This window comes from Jaculus jaculus, chromosome 7, assembly GCF_020740685.1.
Source record: "Jaculus jaculus isolate mJacJac1 chromosome 7, mJacJac1.mat.Y.cur, whole genome shotgun sequence".
NCBI lineage: Eukaryota > Metazoa > Chordata > Mammalia > Rodentia > Dipodidae > Jaculus > Jaculus jaculus.
In genome coordinates this window covers 86,192,833-86,219,386 of record NC_059108.1, presented here as the reverse complement: position 1 = coordinate 86,219,386, position 26,554 = coordinate 86,192,833, and the positions used below count along the sequence as shown (strand labels likewise).

At 40.6% G+C, this 26,554-nt stretch overlaps 2 protein-coding genes and 1 non-coding gene across 5 annotated transcripts in view; 1 reads left to right on the top strand and 2 right to left on the bottom strand.

The window, feature by feature from the left end:
* The window catches only part of Ppp2r3c (protein phosphatase 2 regulatory subunit B''gamma), a 32,528-nt gene extending 31,698 nt beyond the window's left edge, over positions 1-830 (top strand). For all 3 annotated transcript variants that reach the window (XM_045154384.1, XM_045154385.1, XM_004649117.3), the window contains one exon: positions 537-830. In XM_045154384.1, coding sequence (XP_045010319.1) covers positions 537-725 — 189 coding nt within the window. In that variant the 3' untranslated portion in view covers positions 726-830. The remainder of the gene's footprint in view (positions 1-536) is intronic.
* A 1,054-nt stretch (positions 831-1,884) lies between these two features.
* Srp54 (signal recognition particle 54) overlaps positions 1,885-26,554 on the bottom strand; it is a 117,185-nt gene continuing 92,515 nt past the window's right edge. The window contains exons 16-17 of the mRNA XM_045154383.1: positions 6,957-7,054; positions 1,885-4,181 (exon numbers count right to left, since the gene is read on the bottom strand). Of these exons, the coding sequence (XP_045010318.1) occupies positions 3,975-4,181; positions 6,957-7,054 (305 nt within the window). The 3' untranslated portion in view covers positions 1,885-3,974. The remainder of the gene's footprint in view (positions 4,182-6,956; positions 7,055-26,554) is intronic.
* LOC123462498 lies at positions 4,428-4,531 on the bottom strand. Its single transcript, XR_006638315.1, has one exon. It is a non-coding gene; the product is annotated as a U6 spliceosomal RNA (small nuclear RNA).

The following is a 26,554-nucleotide window of genomic DNA, read 5'->3' as shown; positions in this document are numbered from 1 at the left end:
GGGCGTGGTGGCGCATGCCTTTAATCCCAGCACTCGGGAGGCAGAGGTAGGAGGATCGCTGTGAGTTCAAGGCCACCCTGAGACTACAGAGTTTATTCCAGGTCAGCCTGGACCACAGTGAGACCCTACCTCGAAAAACCAAAAAAAAAAAAAAAAGTTAGTATGTATTTAGAGGGGAGGGAGAGCATTACCATGGGATATTTTTTATAATCATGGAAGTTGTTATAAAAAAATTTTTGAAAGAAAAAAAAAATCTTTAAAAAAATATGTATTAACTATTGCATTAGTTTTGCTATATATTACCTAGGATCAGAATGAGTCTCATTTTCTTTTTATCTGTAAAGTGAGATAATTAACAAATAGCAAAGTAATCTCCCAATAAAATTTTGTACTTACAGCTCAAGGAGATTGCCCATTTTGTGAAACAGAAAAAATGTAGAACAAAAATGTTTACATAAGTTCAAATGTCCACCCTGGATTTTAGATGACATGTAATGGAAATATAATCAGGTTCCATTGTTTATATTCTCTTGCAGGATGAAATCTTTGACATGGTCAAACCAAAGGATCCTTTAAAAATCTCACTTCAGGATTTAATCAGCAGTAATCAAGGAGACACAGTCACTACCATTCTAATTGATCTGAATGGCTTCTGGACTTATGAGAACAGAGAAGCACTTGTTGCAAATGACAATGAGAACTCTGCAGACCTAGATGATACCTGATCTCTGAAAGATGCCACTGTCTTCATTTAGATGCTTAAAGGCTGCTTGTGAAATCTTTGAAGCAGACTCCTTAGAAATGCTCTAAATAAAACAGCATATGCCAGAGATTTTGGTTACTGGAATTTTGGTAGCAACAACTTGGAAGTAATAGGTCCAAATACGACTTTATAAAAAATCCTAAGTCTGGTTTCATTTAAAATGGCAAATATGATTAGCTGTGGGTAGAATGTGTTCAGTTTAAAGCTATCAATCTGTAGATAGATAGGAAGGTTAATTAGAGTATCATGAATATCAAAGACTTGTTCATAGATATATCTGGATATGACTTCCTTTTAATAGGATGTATGTGTTATAAATCATTCAAAACAGGGCTTGGAGATTTAGCTCTGTGGAATAATAAGCACAAGACCCTCCATACCAAGGGGGAAAAACAGTATTCAAATAAATATTTTACTTTCATTAAAATTATATGTAAAAACTTGTATAGCTTTAATAATCATTATCAGGTTACATTTAAAAACCCTACCTACCTTTTAAAAACCTTTTCGTTAGAGAATTTGTTCATGCAGCATATTTTTCCCTTGTGTTGTTGTTGCATTTAGTTTTGTGCTTACTGTTTATTTGTTAAAAATATTTTTATTTATTTGTGAGCAGAGAGAATGGGTATGCCAGGGCCTCCTGCCACTGCATACAAATTCCAGATGTATAAGTCATTTTGGGCATCTGGCTTTACATGGATACTAGGGAATTTAACCCAGGTCATTAGACTTTGCAGGTAAGATGAGCCATCTCCTACCCCCTAACTGTTTAGGGAGATAAGTTCTTAATATTTAGCCTTTAGATGCCTAAATAGATCCTTGAACTTAAGATCCTCCTACACTGACCTCAGTGCTAGGATTACAAATGTGCACTACTACATCTGGTTTTTAACTTTTATGACAAGAAAGCACAATTCAGTTTGGGATTATGGTGCATGCGGATCGTCATGAGTTCAAGGTCACCCTGAGACTGAATTTCAGATCAGCCTGGGCTACAGCAACAACCTAACCTCAAAAAACCAAACCAAAAAAAAAAATCAATTCCATGAACTACGACCCAGAGGGAACAGTACTTCTTCAAAGGACTGAAGAGAAGGAATAAAATAAGACAAACTATTTAATGCATTTGTGGGAAATTTTATAGTTTGCATAAACAAAAGTATAAAAAATTTAAGGCACAGTGAACAACTATAAACATTACAAACTGGCTACTTTGGGACAAACAACAAAAATAAAATTCAAGAAACATTAAATTTTCATAAATCACTTATCTTCCTTCTGCTGTGATGAAGTTTCTAGGTAAACTTTTACATACTAGAACTTTAAAGGGGAAGAGACCACCTTTGGACAAACCTGCATTCATTTTATAATCAAATCCTATCTGAGTTGGTACTATTTCAAAGTCAAAAACAAATGGGAAAGAAGTCAGTCCAGCAGGCCTTACAGCTGTTAGTAAACTATAATTTAATATGACATTGATTATGTAATCTGAAGATTAATCTATTAAGCACCAAATTATGTACTTATGTCCATGAATGAAAAGATTATTGTCACAAATTATAAATCACTGTATCATGAGTCCATAGAACTAAAGACTCATAAGAAGAGTTCTTTCTTGGTAAATTCTCCAAATTTCAGGTGAACTAAAATTATGACTTGAAGTTTCAATTTTCAGTTAAAAAAAAATTCAACTTCCAGTTAAACATTTCATTGATAGGTTTCCAAAATGTGCTATCTATATGCTTAGAGTTATTTTTAAGGTACAGTTTATACAAATTGAAGACTGAAAACTTCATGCTTTTAGAAAGCTGTAAACATAATCAATGTCTGAGAAAGCTTTTAAGATCAACATCTCTACACTGTTCACACGGTTCTTCACCTACATTTAGTTACAAATCAGGCCGTCAAATTAATGGCTGAGCCACCTCTCCAGCCCTTCATTACAAATTAGTAAGTTAAATAGATAATTTCTAAGGTTCTATACACATTATTTTAGAATTTCGTTTTCAAAATTAGCTTCCTAAAATTTGTAACCTAAGTAGATAATCAAATATGGAAATAGACAAATGATTCAACTGTCCAACTTCTACTTCAAAATGTGAATGACAAAATATTGTCACCAGTTCCCCATCCCTTAGCTGTTTTGATAATAGGATGCATGAAGAGCTTAAAAAGTGATCAGTAGGTATCAACACTTTACAAACACACTAATAAACATATTTCTAGAATAACTATTGAAAAGAATATAAGATTTAGTGACTCTTATTGAAAATGGAAGCCACAGCACTTAAGGTGCTTGCCTGCAAAGCCAAAGAACCCAGGTTCAATTCCCCAGGACCCACATAAGTCAGATGCACAAGGTGATGCATGCATCTGGAGTTCATTTGCAACAGCTGGAGGCCCTGGCGCACCCATATTCTCCCTCTCTCTGCCTCTTTCTCAAATAAATTTTAAATGGAAGCCTATCAATATTAGGCATAGTAAATTGAAACTTTTTTTTTCTTCCAGATAGGGTCTCATTCTAGCCCAGACTGACCTGGAATTCACTCTGTTTTCCCAAGGTGGCCTTGAACAGGGTGAGCTTCCTACCTCAGCTTCCTGAGTGCTAGGATTAAAGGCCTGGCTCCACAAAATATTCTTGATGAAAGAAATTTCAAACTGCTTCCGTCTTGCATCTTTTATTACACACTCACTGAACCATCCTTAGTGTGAAGTTAATGGTTAGGTATATTAAATGCAAGCAAAGCATACTAAAATCTGGGAAGGAACCCTCATTTTAATCCGTAACTACGATAATCAGCTTCAAGTATCATTAATCAACAACTTACCTTGTTTTCTTAAATATACAAAATAATCTTAATAAATAATTTAACTCTCTTAATTGATTAGGGCTGTAGAGTATCCTTGGCTTTTTTGAAAAGATTTTAAACTGCAGCACTGCACAGAGGGTATAGCTCAGTGACAAGAGTGCTGGCCTTGCATGGGCTTGATCCCCAGCAATACCAAAAGAAACAAAAAAGCACTAAATTGACATGTAGTAAAAGCATAGTACACATATCCAAACCTCAGATCTGACTCTGATAGCTAGAACATAAGTTTCCCTTCCCAGGTAACTTAAAATGTAAATAACTGCTTTAAGTCCCACTGAACAGAAAAATGTGCAAAGTTCCTCATACAAGTTTAGGGTTAAACATTTTATAGTCTTGTCACTCTACGGTGGAACAGAGACTGGATTTTGTTTGTTTTCCGTTATTATTTCACAGTCTTCCTCCATTTCAAAGTTAAGATTCACAAAGGAACTGGATACTACTGTTTCTGGTTGATCTGTCTGCACAATGGACTCAGCCTCCATCTTCTTTTGTTGGTACTGTCTTTCTGCTTCTTCAGACATCCTGTTTTCTTCTTCTTCTTCCTCTTCCTAAAAAAGGAATATCAATAGCTGAGATATTAATAACTAAAAGGAACTCTATTTCTCACTGTCATCTTTTCATGTGCTTTTTAAAAAATATATATAGAAATCCCAGCACTTGGGCGGCAGAGGTAGGAGGATTGCCATGAGTTCGAGGCCATCCTGAGACTCCATAGTGAATTCCAGGTCAGCCTGGGCTAGAGTGAGACCCTACCTCAAAAAAAAAAAAAAATATATATATATATATATATATATATATATATAAAATGCTTCACAAATGTGCATATCATCCTTGTGCAGAGGCCATGCTAATCTCTGTACCATTCCAATTTAAGTATATGTGCTGCCAAAGCAAGCACTCATATTTCCTTTAAAAAATTATAGAGTTTGGAGCCAGGTGTGGTGGCGCACGCCTTTAATCCCAGCACTCAGGAGGCAGAGGTAGGAGGATCGCCATGAGTTCAAGGCCACCCTGAGACTACATAGTTAATTCCAGGTCAGCCTGGACCAGAGTGAGGCCCTACCTCAGGAAGAAACAAAAAAAAAAAAAGTATAGAGTTTGGTTGATCTAATTAAGACATACTTCCAATCTTGGGATGTAGCTCAGTGGTATATTTGCCTAGAATGCATAAGGCTCTAGATTTGGTCCCCAGCAACCAACACAACCTCTTTCCCATAATTGTTCCCAAAATAAGACAATATTATAGAATATAATAAAGTTTTGTTTTGTTTTTCAAGGTAGGGTCTCATTCTAGCACTCAGGCTGCCCTGGACCTCATTCTGTAGTCCCAGGTTGGCCTCAAACTCAGTGATCCTCCTACCTGTCTCCAGAGTGCTGAGATTAAAGGTATGTACCACCATGCCTGGACTTGGCTGGTTTTTGTCTGTTTTTGTTTTTAAGATTTTTTTAAAATTTTTATTTATTTGAGAGTGACAGACACAGAGAAGAAGAAGAGAGAGAGAGAGAGAATGGGTGTGCCAGGGCCTCCAGCCACTGCAGACGAACTCCAGATGCATGCACCCCCCCCTTGTGAATCTGGTTAACATGGGCCCTGGGGAATCGAGCCTCAAACCACGGTCCTTAGCCTTCACAGGCAAGTGTTTAACTGCTAAGCCATCTCTCCAGCCCATTTTTAAGTTTTTTTTTAAGATAGAGTCTCACTCTAGCCCAGGCTGACCTGGATCTCACTCTATAATCCCAGGCTGCCTTAAATTCACAGCAATTCTCTTACCTCAGCCTCTGAAGTGCTAGGATTAAAGGCAAGCACCACCATGCCTAGCTACGTATTGTTTTTTTTTTTAAATATTTTATTTATTTGATAGAAAGAAAGAGGCAGAGAAAGGGCCAGGGCCCCTAGTCACTGCAAATAACCCCAGACACATACGCCACCTCATGTATCTTAAAGTTATTCTTAAATGTGGTCTAGCACTACTTAGTTTAGATGATCCGTAAATCCACTTTAACAAAGCCTGTAAAAAATTAGCTAATAATAGAGCCTGGCGTAGTGGCGCATGCCTTTAATCCAGCACTGGGGAGGCAGAGGTAGGAGGACTGCCGTGAGTTCGAGGTCAGCCTGAGACTACATAGTGCCAGGTCAGCCTGGGCCAGAGTGAGACCCTACCTCGAAAAACCAAAATAAATAATTAAAACAGTAAGTTGTATGAAGATTAAATAAATATGAGGCAACTCACATAGCAATAACACAATAAAACCTAGCTTAGCTTTACACATGTCAGGAAATACAAGTTTTAAAGAATTCTGGGGCCAGGGGCTGAGAGGATGGCTCAGGCAGTTAAAAGCACTTATTTGCAAAGCATACTGGCCCAGGTTCAATTCCCATGTCACCCATAGAAGCCAGCTACAAAAAGTAATGCAAGCTGGACATGGTGGTTCACATCTTTAATCCAAGCATTCAGGAGACAGAGGCAGGAGGATCACTCTGAGTTCAAGCCCAGCCTGAGACTACATAGTGAATTCCATATAAGCCTGGCCTGGAGTGAGACCCTACCTCAAAAAGGGGGAAAATTTGAGAAATGGCTTAGTGGCTAAGGCACTTGCCTGCAAAGAAAGCCAAAGGACCCAGGTTCAATTCCCCAGGATCCATGTAAGCCAGATGCACAAGAGGGCACATGTATATGGAGTTTGTTTGCAGCAGCTGGAGCCCCACCCTGGTGTGCCCATTCTCTCCCTCCCTGCCTATTTCTCTCAAATAAAAATTATTTTTTAAAATGGTTCAAGTGTCTGGTATATGTTGAGGCAAGAGGCTTAGCACACCCATACACACGTGCTCACATGCACACACACATAAATACAATTTTTAACAAAAGTTATTTAAGAGCTGGGTGTGGTGGCACACACCTTTAACCCCAGCATTTGGGAGGCAGAGGTAAGAGGATTGTCATGAGTTCAAGGCCAGCCTGAGACTACATAGGGAATTCCAGGTCAGCCTGGACTAGAGTAAGACCCTACCACAAAAAAATGAAAATTAAAAGAAAAAAAGGAGCTATCATTTGGACTGCTAGAGGACTTATGTGCTCATTATGTGAACTATCAAATGTACAGCAATCAACCAAGTGTTAGCAGGAGCTGGGAAGATGGTTCAGCAGTTAAAGGCTCTTGCTTGCAAACCCTGCTGATGTGGGTTCAATTCCAATGCCACCCACATCCCAAGACACAGAAAGTGACACAAGCGTCTGATGTTCACTTGCAGCCACAAGAAGCCCTAGTGCATACACATACGCACAGACACACACGAAAACCAACAGTGTAAAAAGGAGACACACCTCCTTCTTCATCCGGTAATACTCATCAATGGCATATTGGTATTTTGGGGTACTGATGCCCAAAACAGATGCAATCTTCTCTCCAAGAAAGTCACACACTAAAGATATAAAAGTTAAAAGACATGCTGTAAACATTTTTTAGCACTGTAAGACACTAAGAATACAAGAGTTACTCAGTCTATTCACATTTCTACTTTGTTTTCTTCGAAAACTGGGTCACTATGTAAACTGAGGTTGCCACAAACAACTTTAGCAATCCTTTATCAGCCTTCATAGTACTGGGATTAGATGTGTGCAACCAAGCTCAGGCACATGTCGGTGACAACACTTCTCACCAGATAACATAATTATTGCTAATTAACCTATTTCTTTAAGAAAATCATGCTGGGCATGGTGGCACATGCCTGTAATGCCAGTACTTGGAAGGCAGTGGTAGGAGGATTTCTGTGAGTTTGAGGCCACCCTGAGAGTACATAGTAAGTTCCACGTCAGCCTGAGCTAGAGTGAGACCCTAACTCAAAAAGAAAAAAAAAACAAAATGTATACACACACATACACATACTATTAGAAGGCTGGGATATCAGTGGTTTGAAGAGGGATGGCTTCAATAAGCACTGAGAGTTTAAGAGTTGCCCAAGCTGACAAAGAGGATCTACCATTCAAATAAAGGTCCAAAGCTTAGGTTCTTTCCATAACATCAAACTGTCTAGCATATGAGTGCTCAATAATAATAAAATAATAAAAAGCATAATTCCCGTAATAAAAAGCAGAAAGTGATATAAGTTATGAAGAAAGTGAAAACTGAGGCAGAGAAGTTTTATGCTTGCTTTCTTATTTAATTTTTTTGGCTTTGTTTGTTTGAAGAAAGGATTCACTCTAGCCTGGAACTCTGTAATCTGTAGAACTCTCTCTGTAGTCCCAGGCTGGCCATAAACTCACACTGATCCTCCTACCTCTGCCTCCCAAGTGCTGGAATTAAAGAGCAGCACCACCATGCCTGGCTAGTTTTATGCTTTAAACATGTATTCTCTCTGATATGTGGATCCCAGCTTGTAATATCTACATATATATGTACATATACATATATATATGGAAAATGTGAGGAAACTCTATAAGGTAAAATAATTACCAAGAGCAAACATAGGGCTGGAGAGATTGCTCAGTAGTTAAAGGCACTTGCTTGCAAAGCCTGATGGCCTGAATTCGATCTCCTAGTACCCACATAAAGCCAGATGCACAAAGGGAAGCATGTATATAGCGCTCATTTGCCCTGGAAGGCCCTGGGGCACTCATTCTCACTGTATGTCTGAATCATCTATATCTATCTATATCTAATGTATTTCTCTCCTTGCAAATAAATAAAAATATTTGTAAAAGGAGTATAAGGAGGTGAATAGGAAGAGGGGTGTGTGTGCCACTACACCTGGCCAGTTATCAAGCTTTTATTAGCATATACATTAATTATATATAATGGGTATCACTTGACATTTTCATACACATATGTAATGTACTTTGATATTAAAATCACCTGTTGCCCTTTTTGTTACGCTCTCACTCTCATTGATCCTTTTCCCAAATAGGGCCCTCTGTACTTTCACAGTTTTTTTTTTGTTACTGATCTTTTTAGTTGTTTTTTTCCTTTCCTTTTTCCCTTTCCTTTCTTTTCCCCCCTTTCTTTGCCTTTTCTTTTCATTCTTTCTTTCGACAGTTTGATTAGGGTTGCTTACAGGAGCATGGATACAGAAACGTGAGTAACATACCAAAGGTAACACCACTGAAGAAAATGCTCTCCGAGCAACCATTAACTGCCTGTAAATCTTCAGGGAAGGGTGGAGTCTCATGAGCTCTTCCCCCACTTTCTTTGTCTTTTATTATTTTTAGTTTTATTCATTTACATGACAGAGAGAGACAAAAACAATAGGTATACCAGGACCTCTAGCCACTACAAATGAACTCTAGACACATGTGCCACCATGTGCATGAGTTCTAGCCCTTAGCCTGGCCCTTAGGCTTCACCAGCAACAGGCTGAACTGCTAAGCCATCTCTTCAGCCCTATTTTTATTTTTATATTATATTTACTTATTTGCAGAGAGACACAGAGAACGGGCAAGCAAGGGCATCTAGCCACTGCAAACAAACTCTAGATGTATGTGCCACCTTGTACATCTGGCTTTACATGGGTACTGGGGAATCAAACCCAGATCACTAGGCTTTGCAGGCAAGCACCTTAACTGCTGAGCCATCTCTCCAGCCCTTTGGTTTTTTTGTTGTTTTTTTGAGGTAGGGTCTCAATCTGGCCCAGGCAGCCCTGGAATTTATTATATAGTCTCAGGCTGGCCTTGAACTCACAGCGATCCACCTACCTCTGCTGGGACTAAAGGCATGTGCCACCGTGCCCATCCCCTTGTTTGTCTTTTAAACAGAAACTGAATAATAAGATCAGTAATATCATCCAAAGCAGATTAATATGTTCCAATGGGACATATTAGCTACAGAGACAAAGGTAGTCAGCTCCGTATTCTTTCTCATTCAGCACGGAGATGTCCCACTGGGCACAGCCCCTGTACTTGGAACTCATTACAGCAGTTATACAATATTTAAACAGAAGAGCAATACCTGAGAGGGTTGATGTGGCAGCCCGAAGCATGTAAAACCATAAGTAGGGGCCCCAGGTAAGTTTTGTCTGCAACAAGAAGTCAAGTTAGCAATATTCACATCTGAAATTCCATATGGACTATATGGGCCATAATGAAATTGATACTCATATAGAATATTCTATAAGCAGCACTACAGAGATCAGTGATGAAAATCTTTAAATATTTACAAACAACACTACAAAGGAATTTTACATCAACCATATGGTTCTCAAGTGAGATAAGTGTTACTTTGGGGACTCTGTTCAGCTTTGTTCAAGATATTTTGACTTCGTGGTTTTCATAGCAAATGGAAGAATGGCAAAATCTAAGAAATGTTGCATCAATTTCTGTAACACATAAGTAATGAGAGCAAGGAACTACTTAGAAAAGGACTGGGCATACTTCAGAGGAGAGCATAGAGACGTATCTCATTGGGAAACTTCTGAGGTTGCTTGTAGAGACAGTAACTAATGAATGGAAGCTAGGATGGCGAAAATGTGCTCAACAGCTGAGGAACTCAGTGAAGAGCCTTAAATAATAAATAACACCATCATCATCCCACACAATATACAGAATGCATATTTAGAGCCTGTCGTGCAAATTTAAGTATTCACATCTTCCTTATCAAAATATGCTTTTTTTTTTCACCTCCAAAGTAGGCTCTCACTCTAGCCCAAGCTGACCTGGAATTCACTCTGTAGATTCAGGCTGGCCTCAAACTGATGGCAATCCTCCTCCTATCTCTACCTCCCCAACACTAAAGGTGTGCACCGGGCTGGAGAGACAGCTTAGAAGTTAAGGCACTTGCCTGCAAAGCCAAAGGACCTCGGTTCAATTCCCCAAGACCCATTTAAGCCAGATGCACAAAGTGGCACATGCATCTAGAGTTCATTTGCACTGGCTGGAAGCCCTGGCACACCCATCTTCTCTCTTTCTCTGCCTTTTTTCCCTCTCTCGGATAAATAAAAATAAAATACTGTTTTTAAAAAAGGCATGCACACTGAGAAATCCCGCTGGAACTGAGCTGATAACCTCCTCCATGTAGACCAGCTGACAGAAAGCTGGAAGAAGGCATTCTATATATAGTTCAATGGGAGAAAGAGATTACCACTAGTGAAGATACTCAACAGTGGACACTGCAAGCCTTATTATAACTGGCCAGCCAGGCCAAATGAGCCAACGGGTGCAAGAGTGGCACTTCTGTCATGGTGGAAACCAACTGCCTCCGACAACTGGACTGGAGGCCCGCTCCATGGGAGGGAATACATCCCTGATACTGAAAACTTAAAACAGGGGCAGTCATGAGCCCTAGGGGTGTAACATCTGCTGATGTCTGGATAAATATATATATTATGCTTATCAAACTGCCCAGTAAGCACTTCTCTTAATATGTATAACCTTATATTAATGCTACTCTCACTTTGGGCAGAGAACCTTCTCTTTTCAGATGGCAGTGACCTTGGGATGACTCAGAAGGTATCACCGTGCTGGAAAGAAGTGACTTGAGTACTTGGTAACATCTCGATCACACCTTCCAAGGCTCAGGGTCTAATGCGGAAGAGGTGGCAGAAAGAATGTAAGAGCCAAAGGAAGGGTAGGACTCCTTTAAACATTCCAGACACAAAATGGCCTGGATATCCATGACCTCACAGTGCCTGACACTACCTACACAAGACCATCATAAGAGGAGGAAAAGATCATGACATCAAAATAAAAGAGAGACTGATTGAGATGGGGAGGGGATATGACGGAGAATGGAGTTTCAAAGGGAAAAGTGGGGGGGGGAGGGTGCTACCATGTGATATTTTTTATAATCATGGAAAATGTTAATAAAAATTAAGAAAAAATTAGTTAAGAAAAAAAATAAGGCATGCACCACCATGCCCAGCACATTTTATTTTTGAGCAACTTATTTTCAGATATAGTAGTAAGGCCTGCAGAATACTTTAGTGAACAGCAAAATGACACCTACTTTTCCACTCCCAGATAATAACATTTTAGTTTTTGTTTGTTTTTGGTTTGTCAAGGTGTTACAGTCAGGTTCACATTGCTGGCAGAAATCACCCAACCAAGAGCAGCTTGTGGGGAAAAGAGTTTTATTTTGCCTTACAAGCTCGAGGGGAAGCTCCACAATGGCAGGGGAAAATGATGGCATGAGCAGAGGGTGGACATCACCACCTGGCCCCTATAACGTGGACATCAGCAATAGAGAAGTGTGCCAAACACTGGTATGAGGAAACTGGCTATAATAGCCATAAGCCTGCCCCCTACAATACACTCCTCCAGGAGGCGTTAATTTCCAAATCTCCATCAGCCGGGACTAGCATTCAGAACACCTAAATTTATAGGGGACGCCCGAAATCAAACCACCACACAAGGCAGGGTTTTACTCTAGCCCAGGCTAACCTGAACTCACTCTGTAGACCCAGGCTGGCCTCAAACTCGGTGATCCTCTTAACCTCTGCCTCTCAAGTGCTGGGATTAAATGCACCACCATGCCTGGCTTTTAGTTTTCTGCTTACTTCCTGAGTGTGTATGTGTCTATGTAACAATATTTTGGTTCCACATATTTTCTCTACTCTGTTTTTCCTTTTCACTGTATTATAATAGTAAGCCAAAGCCAGGCATGGTGGTGGAGGCAGGAAGACCAGGTCACCCTCAACTACATAGCAAGTTTGAAGCCAGCCTGGGTTACATGAGACTTTATTTTTTCTGAGATAAAGGCTATTTTCTCTTTATATGCTTAAATTTCCCAAATATGAAATTAACTAAACCAAAACATAATCACTTAGAAAGCTCTCCATTCACACTTCAAAACTTGATACTAAACTGAGCATGGGGGCACACACCTTCAATCCCAGCACTATGTAGTTTCAGGGTGGCTTCAAACTCAGTGATCCTCCTACCTCTGCCTCCCAAGTGCTGGGAGCTGGGATTAAAGGTGTGTGTCACCATGGTCAGCAAAAAAAAAAAAAAAGTATCTTGAAAACTTAATTCCCAATGTTAACTGTTGGGACCTGTGGGGACATGACCGCACCAGGAGGTTCTGCCCTCAGGAATGAATTGATAGGAGTGTAGAGTAGTTTACAAGGTTTTACAGGGTGCCTAGACAAAGTCTTAATGAAGAAGGCTTCTCAGCAGCTGTGACCCCTAGTAGAGACTGCAGTTATTTATATGTGGAATAAATAAAACTTCGGGGAGGGGGGCTTCCTAGTGGCCGTGTGCCTTGGCTACTTTCAGAAAGGAAGAGGAGGACTGGGCTGGTATAGTGATACATGAATGAGGCAGAGTGAGTTCACTTCAGCTTACAATTTGAGGGGACTCAGCCCACCATGGCAGAAAAGGCATGCCTGACAGCACGCAGTATGACATAAATGGCCACACTGCCCTCCAGTCACAAAGGAAAGAGGTGAATGCTCCTCCTCAGCTGGCTCTCTCCTATTCATACACTCTGGGGTACTGCTGCAGTCAAGTTCACATTGCTGGTAGAAATCACCCAATCCAGAGCAGCTTGTGGGGAAAGGGGATTTATTTTGGCTTATAGGATCAAGGGGGTAAATCCATGATGGCAGGGAAAACAATGGCATGAGCAGAGGGTGGACACTGCCCCCTGGCCAACATCAGGTAGACAACAGCAACAGGAGTGTGCACCAAACACTGGCATGGAGACACTGACTATAATACCCATTAGCCCACCCCCAACAATACACTGCCTCCAGGAGGCGTCAATTCCCAAATCTCCATCAGCTGGGACATAGCATTCAGAACACTAAGTTTATGGGGAACACCTGAATTTAACCACCACAGGTAGCTAGACCATAAAATGGTGCTGCCCATATTTAGGATGGGTCTTCCTCCCTCAATTAACCCAAACTAGAAGATCCCTCATACATAGGCCCAAAGATTTTTTGCATGGTGAATATAAATCCTGTCAATTTAACAAGACTAGTCATCACAGCCTCCAAAACCAAAAGAAATTCAACAGTAAGAAAACACAGGAAGCTGGGTGTGGTGGCACACGCCTTTAATCCCAGCAGAGGTAGGAGAATCACTGTGAGTTGGAGGCCATCCTGAGACTACACACTGAATTCCAAGTCAGCCTGAGCTAGATGAGACTCTACCTTGGAAAAAGAAAAAAGAAAAAGAAAAACTGGGCTGGAGGGATGGCTTAGCGGTAAAGGTGTTTGCCTGCAAAGCCAAAGGACCCATTGTTAGCCAGATGCACAAGGGGGCACATGTGTCTGGAGGCTCTGGCGTACCCATTCTCTCTCTCTTTCTCTCCCTCTTTCTCTGTCAAATAAAATAAAGTAAAAGGAAGCCAAGCGTGGTGGTGGCATGGCTGTAACCCCAGCACTTAGGCGGCAGAGGTAGGAGGATCGCCATGAGTTTAAGGCCACCCTGATACTACATAGTGAATTTCAGGTCAGCCTGGGCTAGAGCAAGACCCTACCTTGAAAAACCAGAAGAAAAAAAAATCTATAATTATGGAAGCTATCAATAAAAATTTTTTAAAAGTTAAAAAACAAATAAATAAAATTTTAAAAGAAAAAGAAAACACAGAGCCAATCATAGTGGCACCTGCCTATAACTCCAAAAGTTGGAAGCCTGGGGCAGAAAGATCCTGAGTTCAAACCTGGCCTGAGATACATAGTAAAGTCCATCCCAGCCTGAGCTACATAGAAAGACCAAAAATTGAAAACAACCTGATCAAAAAATGGACCAGCCAGGCAGAGTGGCACACCCCTTTAATCCCAAAACTTGGGGAGGAAGAGGTAGGAGAATCATGGTGAGTTCAAGGCCACCCTGAGACTACATAGTGAATTCCTGGTCAGTCTGAGCTAGAGGAAGATCCTACCTTAGAAAAAATAAACAAACAAAACAGGACTAAGCACGGGTGCTAGACAATGTAGAGCACTTGCTCAGTATGCATACGGCCGAGTTCCATCTCTAGCACCAGAAAAGCAAAGAAGCACCCAGCGACCTAGAAATAGAAGTAAACTCTTCAACCTGACAAAGAAAACAAACAGTAAACTCAGAACTAAACACATTTGTGGGTTGACATGGTTTAGATGCAGCCCAGGCTGGCCCCACTCACAATCTCACTGCCTCCACTTCCCTAAATCTGCGTTCACAGGCATGTGCCACTTGCCCAGCAGTGTGGATCTTAACTGTTCTCTAAAGACCATGTACTAAAAGATTCTCGTCAGTCTGCAGCAGGAACTTTGGGGAAGTGGTGGAACTTTTAAGAGGTGAGTCATATAAAAAAAGTTGGGTAACTAGGGGCATGACCATGAAGGAGATCCCAGCCCTTTCCCGTCATCTCCAGCAAAACCCTACTTCCCATAGTCAAGAGATGAGGGGGGAGGGGGAGAGGTAAGGAGCCTCTTCCACCAAACAAGGCCTGCCATGCTGTTTCTCTTTGCCACAGGTCCAAAGCAGTAAAGCCAAGTGAGCATGAACTGAAACCTCTCTTTTCTGTTACTATCCTAGGTATTGTCACTCAACACTTTTTTCTCCCATTTGTACTTGGGGATGGACAGCAGGGTTGGTTGCTCCTGCAGATGAGTGCCCACCCAGCTATACATGGGTGGTTGGGGATCTGAACTGAGGTTGGCAGGCTTTGCAAGCAAGTGCCTTTAATTACTGAGCCATCTCCCAGTCCCACTTATTTACTTATTTGAGAGAAAAAAATGGGCATGCCAGGGCCAATAGCTGCTGCAAACAAACTCCAGACACATGAATAACCATGTGCATCTGTGCATCTGGCTTTCATGGGTTCTGGAGAACTGAGTCTAGGTCCTTAAGCTTCACAGGCTTAACTGCTTAAGCCATCTCTCACTTTAAAAAAAAAAAAAGCAGGAATAAGACAAGGGTGTCCACTGTCCCCACTTTTATTTAATATAGTTTTGGAAGTCTTAGCCATAGCAATAAGGCAAGAGACACAAATAAAAGGGATACAAATTGGAAAGGAAGACATCAAGTTATCATCATTTGCAGATGACATGATTCTATACATAAAGGACCCTAAAGACTCTACTAGCAAACTGTTAGAGCTGATAAAAACCTACAGCCATGTAGCAGGATACAAAATAAATACACAGAAATCAGTAGCCTTCATATATGCTAACAACAAACAAACAGAGGATGAAATCAGAGAATCACTCCCATTCACAATTGCATCAAAAAAAATAAAGTACCTTGGAATAAACCTAACAAAGGAAGTAAAGAATCTCTACAATGAGAACTTTAAAACACTCAAGCAAGAAATTGCAGAAGACACTAGAAAGTGGAGAAACATCCCTTGTTCCTGGATTGCAAGAATCAATATTGTGAAAATGGCAATCTTACCTAAAGCAATCTACACATTTAATGCGATCCCTATCAAAATTCCAAAGGCATTCTTCATGGAAATAGAAAAAACAATCCAAAAATTCATTTGGAATCACAAAAAAACCTCGAATATCTAAAATAATACTGAGCAACAAAAATAAGGCTGGTAGTATCACCACACCTGATTTTAACCTATGCTACAGAGCCATAGTAACAAAAACAGTGTGGTACTGGCACAAAAACAGACATGTAGATCAGAGGAACAGAATAGAGGACCCAGATGTAAGCCCAAGTAGCTATAGCCACCTGATATTCGATAAAAATGCCAAAAATACTCATTGGAGAAAAGACAGCCTCTTCAGCAACATGGTGTTAGGAAAACTGGATATATATCTGCAGAAGGATGATTCTTCTCTCTCGCCATGCACAAGAATTAAGTCCAAATGGATTAAAGACCTTAACATCAGACCTGAAACTCTGAAACTGCTAAGGAAAAAGTTGGGGAAACCCTTCAACGTATTGGTCTTGGCAAAGACTTTCTGAATACAACCCCAATTGCTCAGGCAATAAAACCACAGATTAATCACTGGGACCTCATGAAATTACAAAGATTTTGCACTGCAAAGGACACAGTGAAAAAAGCAAAGAGGCAACCTACAGAATGGGAAAAAATCTTCGCCAGCTATATATCTGATAGAGGATTAATATCTAGGATATACAAAGAACTCAAAAAGTTAAATAATAAGGAATCAAACAAGCCAATCAAAAAATGGGCTATGGAGCTAAATAGAGAGTTCTCAAAGGAAGAAATACGAATGGCATATAAGCATCTAAAAACATGTTCTACGTCACTACTCATCAGGGAAATGCAGATTAAAACTACATTGAGATTCCATCTCACTCCTGCCAGATTGGCCACCATCATGAAAACAAATGATCATAAATGTTGGTGGGGATGTGGAAAAACAGGAACCCTTCTACACTGCTGGTGGGAATGCAATCTGGTCCAGCTATTGTGGAAAACAGTGTGGAGGTTCCTAAAACAGCTAAAGATTGATCTACCATATGACCCAGCTATAGCACTCCTAGGCATATATCCCAAGGACTCATCTCATTTCCTTAGAAGTACGTGCTCAACCATTTTTATTGCTGCTCAATCTATAATAGCTGGGAAATGGAACCAGCCTAGATGTCCCTCAACAGATGAGTCGATAATGAAGATGTGGCACATTTATACAATGGAGTTCTACTCAGCGGTAAAGAAAAATGAAGTTATGAAATTTGCAGAAAAATGGATGGATCTGGAAAGGATTATACTAAGTGAGGTAACCCAGGCCCAGAAAGCCAAGCATCACATGTTCTCTCTCATATGTGGATCCTAGCTACAGATGATTGGGCTTCTGCGTGAGAAGGAAAATACTTAGTAGCAGAGGCCAGTAAGTTTAAAAGGAGATATAAAGGGAAGAGAAAGGAAGGGAGGAAGGTACTTAATAGGTTGATATTGTATATATGTAAGTACAATGATTGAGTTGGGGAGGTAATATGATGGAGAATGGAATGTCAAAGGGGAAAGTGGGTGGGGGAGGGAATTACCATGGGATATTTTTTTATAATCATGGAAAATGTTAATAAAAATTTAAAAAAATAGGGCTGGAGAGATGGCTTAGCGGTTAAGCACTTGCCTGTGAAGCCTAAGGACCCTGGTTCGAAGCTCGGTTCCCCAGGTCCCACGTTAGCCAGATGCACAAGGGGGCGCACATGTCTGGAGTTCATTTGCAGTGGCTGGAAGCCCTGGCGTGCCCATTCTCTCTCTCCCCCTATATCTGTCTTTCTCTCTGTCTGTCGCTCTCAAATAAATAAATAAAAAATGAACAAAATATTAAAAAAAAGAAAAAAAATTTTTAAAAATAAAAATAAAAAATATTTTATGCTGGAAAGAAGTGACCGGAGTGCTCAGTACTGTAATATTTCTATCATACCTTCCAAGACTCAGGGTCTACTGCAGAAGAGGTGGCAGAAAGAATGTAAGAGCCAAAGGAAGGGTAGGACTCCTTACAATATGCTCCCCCGAGACACAAAATGACCTGGTTATCCATGACTCACAGTGCTTGACACTACCTACACAAGACCATCATAACAGGAGGAAAAGATGATGACATCAAAATAAAAGAGAGACTGATTGAGAGGGAGAGGGGATATGATGGAGAGTGGAGTTTCAAAGGGGAAAGTGGGGTGAGGGAGGGCATTACCATGGGATATTTTTTAAAATCATAGAAGTTGCTAATAAAAAAAAAAAATTGAAAAGGAAAAAAAATACCATGATGAACATTTTGATAATTCTTTCTATGCCTATAATTTTTTTTTTTTTTTTTTTTTTTTTTTTTTTGGTTTTTCGAAGTAGGGTCTCACTCTGGTCCAGGCTGACCTGGAAGTAACTCTGTAGTCTCAGGGTGGCCTTGAACTCACGGTGATCCTCCTACCTCTGCCTCCCGAGTGCTGGGATTAAAGGCGTGCGCCACCACGCCCGGCTCCTATAATTATTTCTTCTGTATATTCCTGGAAGTGGAATTGCTGACTCAAAGAATATTCCATTGTTAATGTTTTTAATAAACAGAATGAATCAAAAAAAAAAAAAAAGATAGCATCAGGGGCTGGAGAGATGGCTTAGCAGCTAAGGTGCTTGCCTATAAAACCAAAGGACCTTGGTTCAATTCCCCAGGACCCACGTAAGCCAGATGCACAAGGTGACACATGCATCTGGAGTTTGTTTGCAGTGGCTAGAGGCCCTGGTGCAGCCATTCTCTCCCTCTGTCTTTTGCTCTCAGATTCTTTCCCTCTTTCAAGTAAAAATAAAATATATTTAAAAAGATAGTGTCTCATACAAATCATGCTGGCCTTGAACTTTCTATGTAGCTGAGACTGACCTTGAATCCTGATTCGATGCCACATGCTACACAGGAATGTAGCATCATGCCTTTCTTTGCACTGTACTGTTAAAGAGGCGTCATGCTGAGCTGAGCACGGTGGCACATGCCTTTAATCCCAGCAGAGGTAGAGGACTGGCAAGAGTTCAAGGCCAACCTGAGACTACATGTGAATTCCAGGTCAGACTGGGCTGCAGCAGGATACTATCTCAAAAAGAAAAAAAAAAAAAAAAAAAAAAAAATCAAGAAAGTGAGAAGATAACCCACAGAATGAAAGAGTACCTGCAAATCTTCTGCCCTATTAGATACTTATATCCAGACAGAATAAAGTACTCTTACAACTCAATAATAAAAATATAAACGGGGGCAGGAGAGATGGCTTAGCAGTTAAGGCACATGCCTGTCAAGCCTAAGGACCCAGGTTTGATTCTCCAGGTCCTACGAAAGCCAGATGCACATGGTAGCGCATGTGTCTGGAGTTCATCTGCAGTGGCCAGAGGCCCTGCTGTGCCCATTCTCTCTCTCTCTCTTCCTCCTCCGTCACTATTAAAAAGAAAAAGAAAAGAAAATATTTTAAAAATAACTAATGCAGCCAGGCATGATGGTGCACACCTTTAATCCCAGCACTTAGGAGGCAGAGGTAGGAGGATCACCATGAGTTCAAGGTCACCCTGAGATGACAGAGTTAATTCCAGGTCAGCCTGGACCAGAGTGAGATCCTACCTCAAAAAACCAAAAAAAAAAGTAAATAAAATAACTAATTCCATAAACAAGCAAAAAAATCTGAACAGATAATTCTCCACAGAACTCTACAAATGTCCAATAAACACACAATACTGAATGACTACCAAGGAAATATAAATTAAGTGTGATACCACCTCATGGCTAAAATCAAAAAGATAAATCTCTAAAGAGGTGCAAAGTCAGACTTCTAAAATGGTCGCACCACTTTAGAAAGTGATTTGGCAGTTCCTCAAAGTTTAAACAGTTACCAGATGACTCAACAATTCTACTACTATGTAGACATCCAAGAATGAAAACATACATAAACATAACACCCTGTCTATCAATATTCACAGTAGCATACTTCATGTAAGTTTCCATCAACTCACCAATGGGTGACTATCATGTAGTATGTCCATACAAGGAATATTACTTTACCATAAATGTAACAAGGTACTACTAATGTGCTGTAAATGAATAAACCTTAAAAATGTTATGCTAAGGCCGGGCATGGTGGCACATGCCTTTAATCCCAGCACTCGGGAGGCAGAGGTAGGAGGATCGCCATGAGTTCGAGGCCACCCTGAGACCCTACCTTGAACCCTCCCCCCCCCCAAAAAAAGCTATGCTAAGTAAAAGATAAGTTACACAAGAGCACAAGTCCATTCACATAGAATGTCCACAATAGGGAAAGCTATTCCCATAAATATTAATCATTACCAGGGTTTGGGTGAAAACAGAAGATAAATTGTGATAGCTAAAAGGTATATAGTTCAGGGCCGGGTGTGATGGCACAGGCCTTTAATCCCAGCACTTGGGAGGCAGAGGTAGGTGGATTGCCATGAGTTCGAGGCCACCCTGAGACTACATAGTGAATTCCAGGTCAGCCTGAGCTAAAGGGAAACCCTACCTCGGAAAAAAAAAACAAAAACAAAAACAGTATATAGTTCATTCTTAGAGTGACATAAATGTAGTAAATTTGACTGTAAAGATAGTTGTACTTATCTGTGAATATGCTAAAAATTCCTAAGTTATAAATTTTAAATAGGCAAATTTCTATGACATATAGACAATATTTCTTTTCTTTTTTCTTTTTTTCTTTTTGGTTTTCGAGGTAGGGTCTCACTCTGGCTCAGGCTGACCTGGAATTCACTATGTAGTCTCAGGGTGGCCTCGAACTCACAGCGATCCTCCTACCTCTGCCTCCCGAGTGCTGGGATTATAGGCATGTGCCACCACGCCCGGCACAGTATTTCAATAAAGCTTGAAAAATCATCTATCTTTAGGAAAAACGAAACAATGGATGCCTTCTTTTATTTAATCATTAAATTACATTTATTGAGGAAAGTACAGAGCCAAGGAAAGGCACCCACCTGGCTAAAGATCCCACGTGGAGAGCCTGGGGGCAAAAAATGTGAAAAGAGCTGAGCCTGGTGGCGCATGCCTTTAATCCCAGCACTGGAGAGTGGAGAGGTAGGAGGATCACTGTGAGTTCAAGGCAACCCTGAGACTACATAGTTATTTCCAGGTCAGCCTGGGCTATACAGCAAGACTCTACCTCAAAATCCGAAAAGAAAAGAAAAAGTTTAAGGAGCTCCTGCCATTGGGGGGGGGGGGGGTAGCTGGAAGGGTTACAGAATGCATGCAGAGAATAAGGGCTAGGGTCCCTCCTGGCCGGGACTGGGCAGAGCCAGCCCAGGCCCAGCCAAGGGAAAAAGTCATCCACAGGTGAAAGTTCCCAAGTGATTAGAGAGAGCACAATGAATGCTTTCTATGATGATGCTTTTTCACCCTTGTTCCAACAGACACAGGGCAACTTGTGAGACAACTAGTTTTTTAAGCAATTTTAAATTATTTTAATTATTTAATTATTTGAGAGAGACTAAGAAGGTGAAAGAGGCAGACAGAAAGAATAGGTATGCCAGGGCCTTTAGACACTGCAAACAAACTCCTGACAGATGCATCACTTTCTGCATCCAGCTTTATGTGAAGTACTGGGTGAATTACACTCTGGTCCTCAGGATTTACAGGCAAACAAGTCCCTTAACCACTGAGCAATCTCTCTAGCACAAGAGGGGGGGGGTGAAACAGGGTCTTTCTATGTAGCCCTGGCTAAACTGGAACTTGCCACATAGAGATAACCCCAAACTTGTAGTAATCCTCCTGCCCTTACCTACCTCCCAAGAACTAGATTATAAACCAAGCATTTAATCCCAGCATTCAGGGAGCAGAGATAGAGGATCGCCATGAGTTCAAGGCCACCCTGAGACTACATAGTAAATTCCAGGTCAGCCTGGGCTAGAGTGAGACCCTACCTCAAAAAACCAAAAACAAAAAAAAATTTTTTTTAAAGCATACCTGGTTTTTATTTTTGAGACAGGATCTCATGTATCCCAAAATGACCTTGAACTCCTGATCCACCTGTCTCTACTTTCTATCACACACCCATATGACAATGACTTGAAAACATACATACTACGATTTTTATAGACAAATATAAATGAATCCCTTCTCAGTAATTTAAAGGGAGAGCATTCATTCAAACAACTCTGCATAGAACATCTGCAATACTCTTCATGTTTGGATCTACTCTGAATATACTGCACAATCCTTTAACAATTTCTGTTATGGAGAATCTAGATGTGACTGTATATATGTGTATATACATGTACGTGTGTGTTATTTACCTATAAAAGACCAAGGACACCCTAGGGGACATTCCTCAGGCACCATCCACTTTTTTGGAGACAGGATCACTAACTAGCCTGGAGCTGAATAAGTTAGCTAGACTGGCTGGACTGTGAGCCACAGAGCTCTGCCTGTCTCCACCTGCTCCAGCAATTGGCTTCCAAGTGCATGCACCACTATGCCAACTTTTTCATATGGGTTCTAGGGATCAAACTCAGATCCTCATTTTGCTAGGGAGACACGTTACTGACTGAGCTATCCCCTAACCCCTGGATGTGATTTTTTTTTTTAATTTTGTACATTTATTTACACACACAGAGAGAGAGGAAGGGGAAAAAAAAAGGATGGGGGGGACAGAATAGGTACACCAGGACCTCCAGCCACTGCATCTGGCTTTACACGGGTATTGGTGAATTAAATTCGTTTTGCTTTGTAGGCAAGCACCTTAATTGCTGAGCCATCTATCCAGCCCAAGATGCAATGTTTTTAATAACCAAAATTTATTTAGGACTAAATTTGATGAAGATTGAGTATTAGCATGTTTTAAGTCAATATACTTTTAATTCTGTATCCTGTGTAAGCTCTACTTTACCCATACCATTTTTCAGAGCCTGATAATTATAGTATACATTAATTTCTTTACTGCCTGTCTGTCCTGAAATTAGCATATAACAGCATAAATTTATATAGCCCACTACATATCCAAACAGAACCTGTTAGAAAGTATCTGTTGTAAATATGAGATCAAGTGAACTTTGTGGAAGAACATTACTCCTTTTATATTAACTAAAAGGGACTGCAATTCATATGCTTTATTTAGTAAGATGGGGTTTTATGTTTGGTTGTTTTGTTTGTGTTTTCTGTTGTTGTTGTTGTTTGTTTTTTTCAAGGTAGTGTCTCACTCTAGCCCAGGCTGACCTGGTATTCACTATGTAGTCTCAAGGTGGCCTCTCGGCGATCTTCCTACCTCTGCCTCCTGAATTCTGGGATTAAAGGTGTGTACCACCATGCCCAGCTTATTTAGTAAGTTTTATATATAAACTTATCCCCACTGACAACCATGACACTGATAAACCATTTTAAGTCACTGAAATACTGGAACCGGATCCATCAATATTGTGTAAAAATGATTATTTTCTGTCAAAATCATAATGTTGATTTACGCTTCAAAAGGCCCATTTATCCAATGCTTTAGGGCAACAAATCAACCAAAACAAAACCCACTGACTTAAGGTCCATCAGCAACACCTACCGGATCAATTGTAGGTAAAACATCTTTCTTCTCTAGGCTTTCAACTTCATCTTCATCCGTGCTGTATTCTTCCATTGTTTCGCCACTAACAAAGTGGATGACCCTCCTTGGGGCTTTCTTCTTTTTTCCTATAACTCCCAGTTCTACATTTTCAAATCCTCGTTCATTACTCATCTGTATCAATAATAAATACATAAATAATGAGTTTGGGGAGATTTCCTTGCATTACATACTCAACATATGGTTACTTTATTTTAGGAATTAATCCCAGCATTCAGGAGGCAGAGGTAGGTGAATTGCCATGAGTTCAAGACCACTCTGAGACTACACAGTGAGTTCTAGGTCAACCTGGTCTGGAGTGAGACCCTACCTTGAAAAAAAAGAAGAAAAAAAAAAAAACAGTGGGGCTAGAGAGATGGCTTAGGGGTTAAGATCCTTGCAGGCAAAGCCAAAGGACCCAAGTTCAGTTCCCCAATACTCACAGAAAACCAGATGGACAAGGTGGTACATGTATCTCAAGTTCCTTTGCAATAGCTGGAGGCCCTGGTATACCCATTCTTCTTTCTTCCCCTCCTCATCTCAAATAAATAAAGTGCTTTATTAAAAAAATCATACACACACTAGGCATGGTGGCACATGCCTTTAATCCCAGCACTTGGGAGTCAGAGGTAGGATTGCCATGAGTTCAAGGACACCCTGAGACTACATAGTAAATTCCAGGTCAGCCTGGGCTAAAGTGAGACCCTACCTCGAAAAACCAAAAGCAAACAAAAAAAGTCATATACACAGGGCTGGAGAGATGGCTTAGCAGGTAAGTGCTTGCCTGTGAAGCCTAAGGACCCAGGTTTGAGGCTCGGTTCCCCAGGACCCACGTGAGCCAAATTCACCAGGGGGTGCATACATCTGGAGTTCGTTTGCAGTGGCTGGAGGCCCTGGCATGCCCATTCTCTCTCTCTGCCTCTTTTTCTCTCTGTTGCACTCAAACAAAATTTTTTTTTTAATTTTTTTAATTCTCTCTCGCTCTGATTTAAAAAAAAAAAAAGTCATATACACAAAGAGAGATATACACAAAGGGATTTAAAAAAAAAAGTCATATACACAAAGAGAGATATACACAAAGGGATTTAAAAAAAGGTCATATACACAAAGAGAGATTGCTTAGAGGCTAAGGCCTGTGAAGCCAAAGGACCCAGATTTGATTCCCCAAGGATCCACATAAGCCAGATGCACAGTGTGGCACATGCATCTGGATTTCATGTGCAGTGGCTGAAGGCCTTGGCATGCCCGTTTTCTCTCCCTCTCCTTCTCTCTCTCTTTCTCTCTGTAGATAAATAAAGTTTTTTAAAGTATCTATAATGTAGAATGAACAAAAACAAAATATATACACTGAGGTTTAAAGAACTAAGAGTTTCCTGTTTTTTTGTTTGTAAGGTCTCATATTAGCCCAAGTTAGCCTGGAATTCACTAGTGTCAAGCTGCCCAAAAGCTCACAGTAATCCACTTACCTCTGCTTCCCCAGTGCTGCGATTAAAGCATGCACTACCACGCACAGCAAAACACTGGTGAGGCTGAGGAAGAAGGATTGCTGTCAGTTTGAGGCCAGGCTGGACTAGAATGAGACTCTGTTAAAACAGGAACTTTGGGGGTCCCTTGCCAATGCACCAATACAATATACTAATGCTATGACAATTTTGGGATGTCTCCAGATTCTTGTCTTATGAATTCAAAGAATAAAATCCACAAATCAGAGGATAAGGTTCAAGATTTTATTATAGCTTAGAGCATTAAGAGAGCGAGCTTTAAGAGAAGGGGGACTTAAGGGAAGGAAGACACTGAGAAGTCTAGACCTTAGGAGAAAAAAGGAAGGCAAATCTCTTGCCCAGGGAAGCATGAAGGGCTTTAAGAAACCCACCTCAAGACTTAGGCTGGGGTTTTTTGTTTTTCGTGTTTTTTTTTTTCTTTTGAAGTAGAGTCTCACTCTAGTCCAGGCTGACCTGGAATTCACTATGTAGTCTTAGGGTGGCCTTGAACTTATAGCAATCCTCTGCCTCCCAAGTGCTGTGATTAAAGATGTGTGCTACCACGGCTCACATTGGATTGGGGGTTTTTGAGCCCCATGGATAGGCAAGCTGGTCTAGCCAGTCTAGTCCTGATATCAAGTGTCAGGTCAGGATTTCTAGAAAAGGATAATCTTCCAAAAAATTTTTTTCATTTTTTAGGTGGGGGCCTTTTGGAGACAGGTTCTCATTTTAGCCCAGACTAATGTGGAACTCATGGCAATCCTTCTACCTCTACCTCCCAAGTACTGGAATGAAAGGGGAACACCTAACTTTCAAGAAGTCCTCATTCTCTAGGAAGGGCCTTCTCAGAAGGCAGAGGAAGGACTCCCTAAGGGGGCAGAAATAAGAAAAGTCCAGATACTTCAGAAGTTTCTGACCTGCAATAAACTGTATGATCTAGATTTTCCCCTACAGGCCGTAGGACAATTCCTGCATTTAGCCACAAGAAAGCTATTCACTTTAGGGCCCTGCCTAAATTGCCTTCCTTAGAAAGAAATAAAAAGCAAACTATGGGGGACAAAGGAGGATGGTGGGAGGGGATTAGGATTAAGATATACTGTATATATGTTTGAAGGTAGTCAATGAAAGTTTTTAAAGTTGGGCATGGTGGTGCACGCCTTTAATACCAGCACTTAGGAAGCAGAGATAGGAGGACTGCCCTGAGTTCAAGACCATCCTGAGACTACATAGTGAATTCCAGGTCAGCCTCAGCTAGAGTAAGATCCTACCTCAAAAAAAAAAAAAAAAAGACAGACAGACTAGAGGCTGGAGAGATGGCTTAGCAGTTAAGGCACTTGCCCACAAAGCCTAAGGACCCAGGTACGATTCTCCAGTATCCATGTAAGCCTGATGCACAAGGTGGTGCATGTGTCTGGAATTCATTTGTAGTGGCTAGAGGCCTTGATGTGCCCATTCTCTGCCTTTCTCTAATGAATAAAATTTTTTTAAAGAGTAATTTCATGACCAATTATACAAATTTCATGT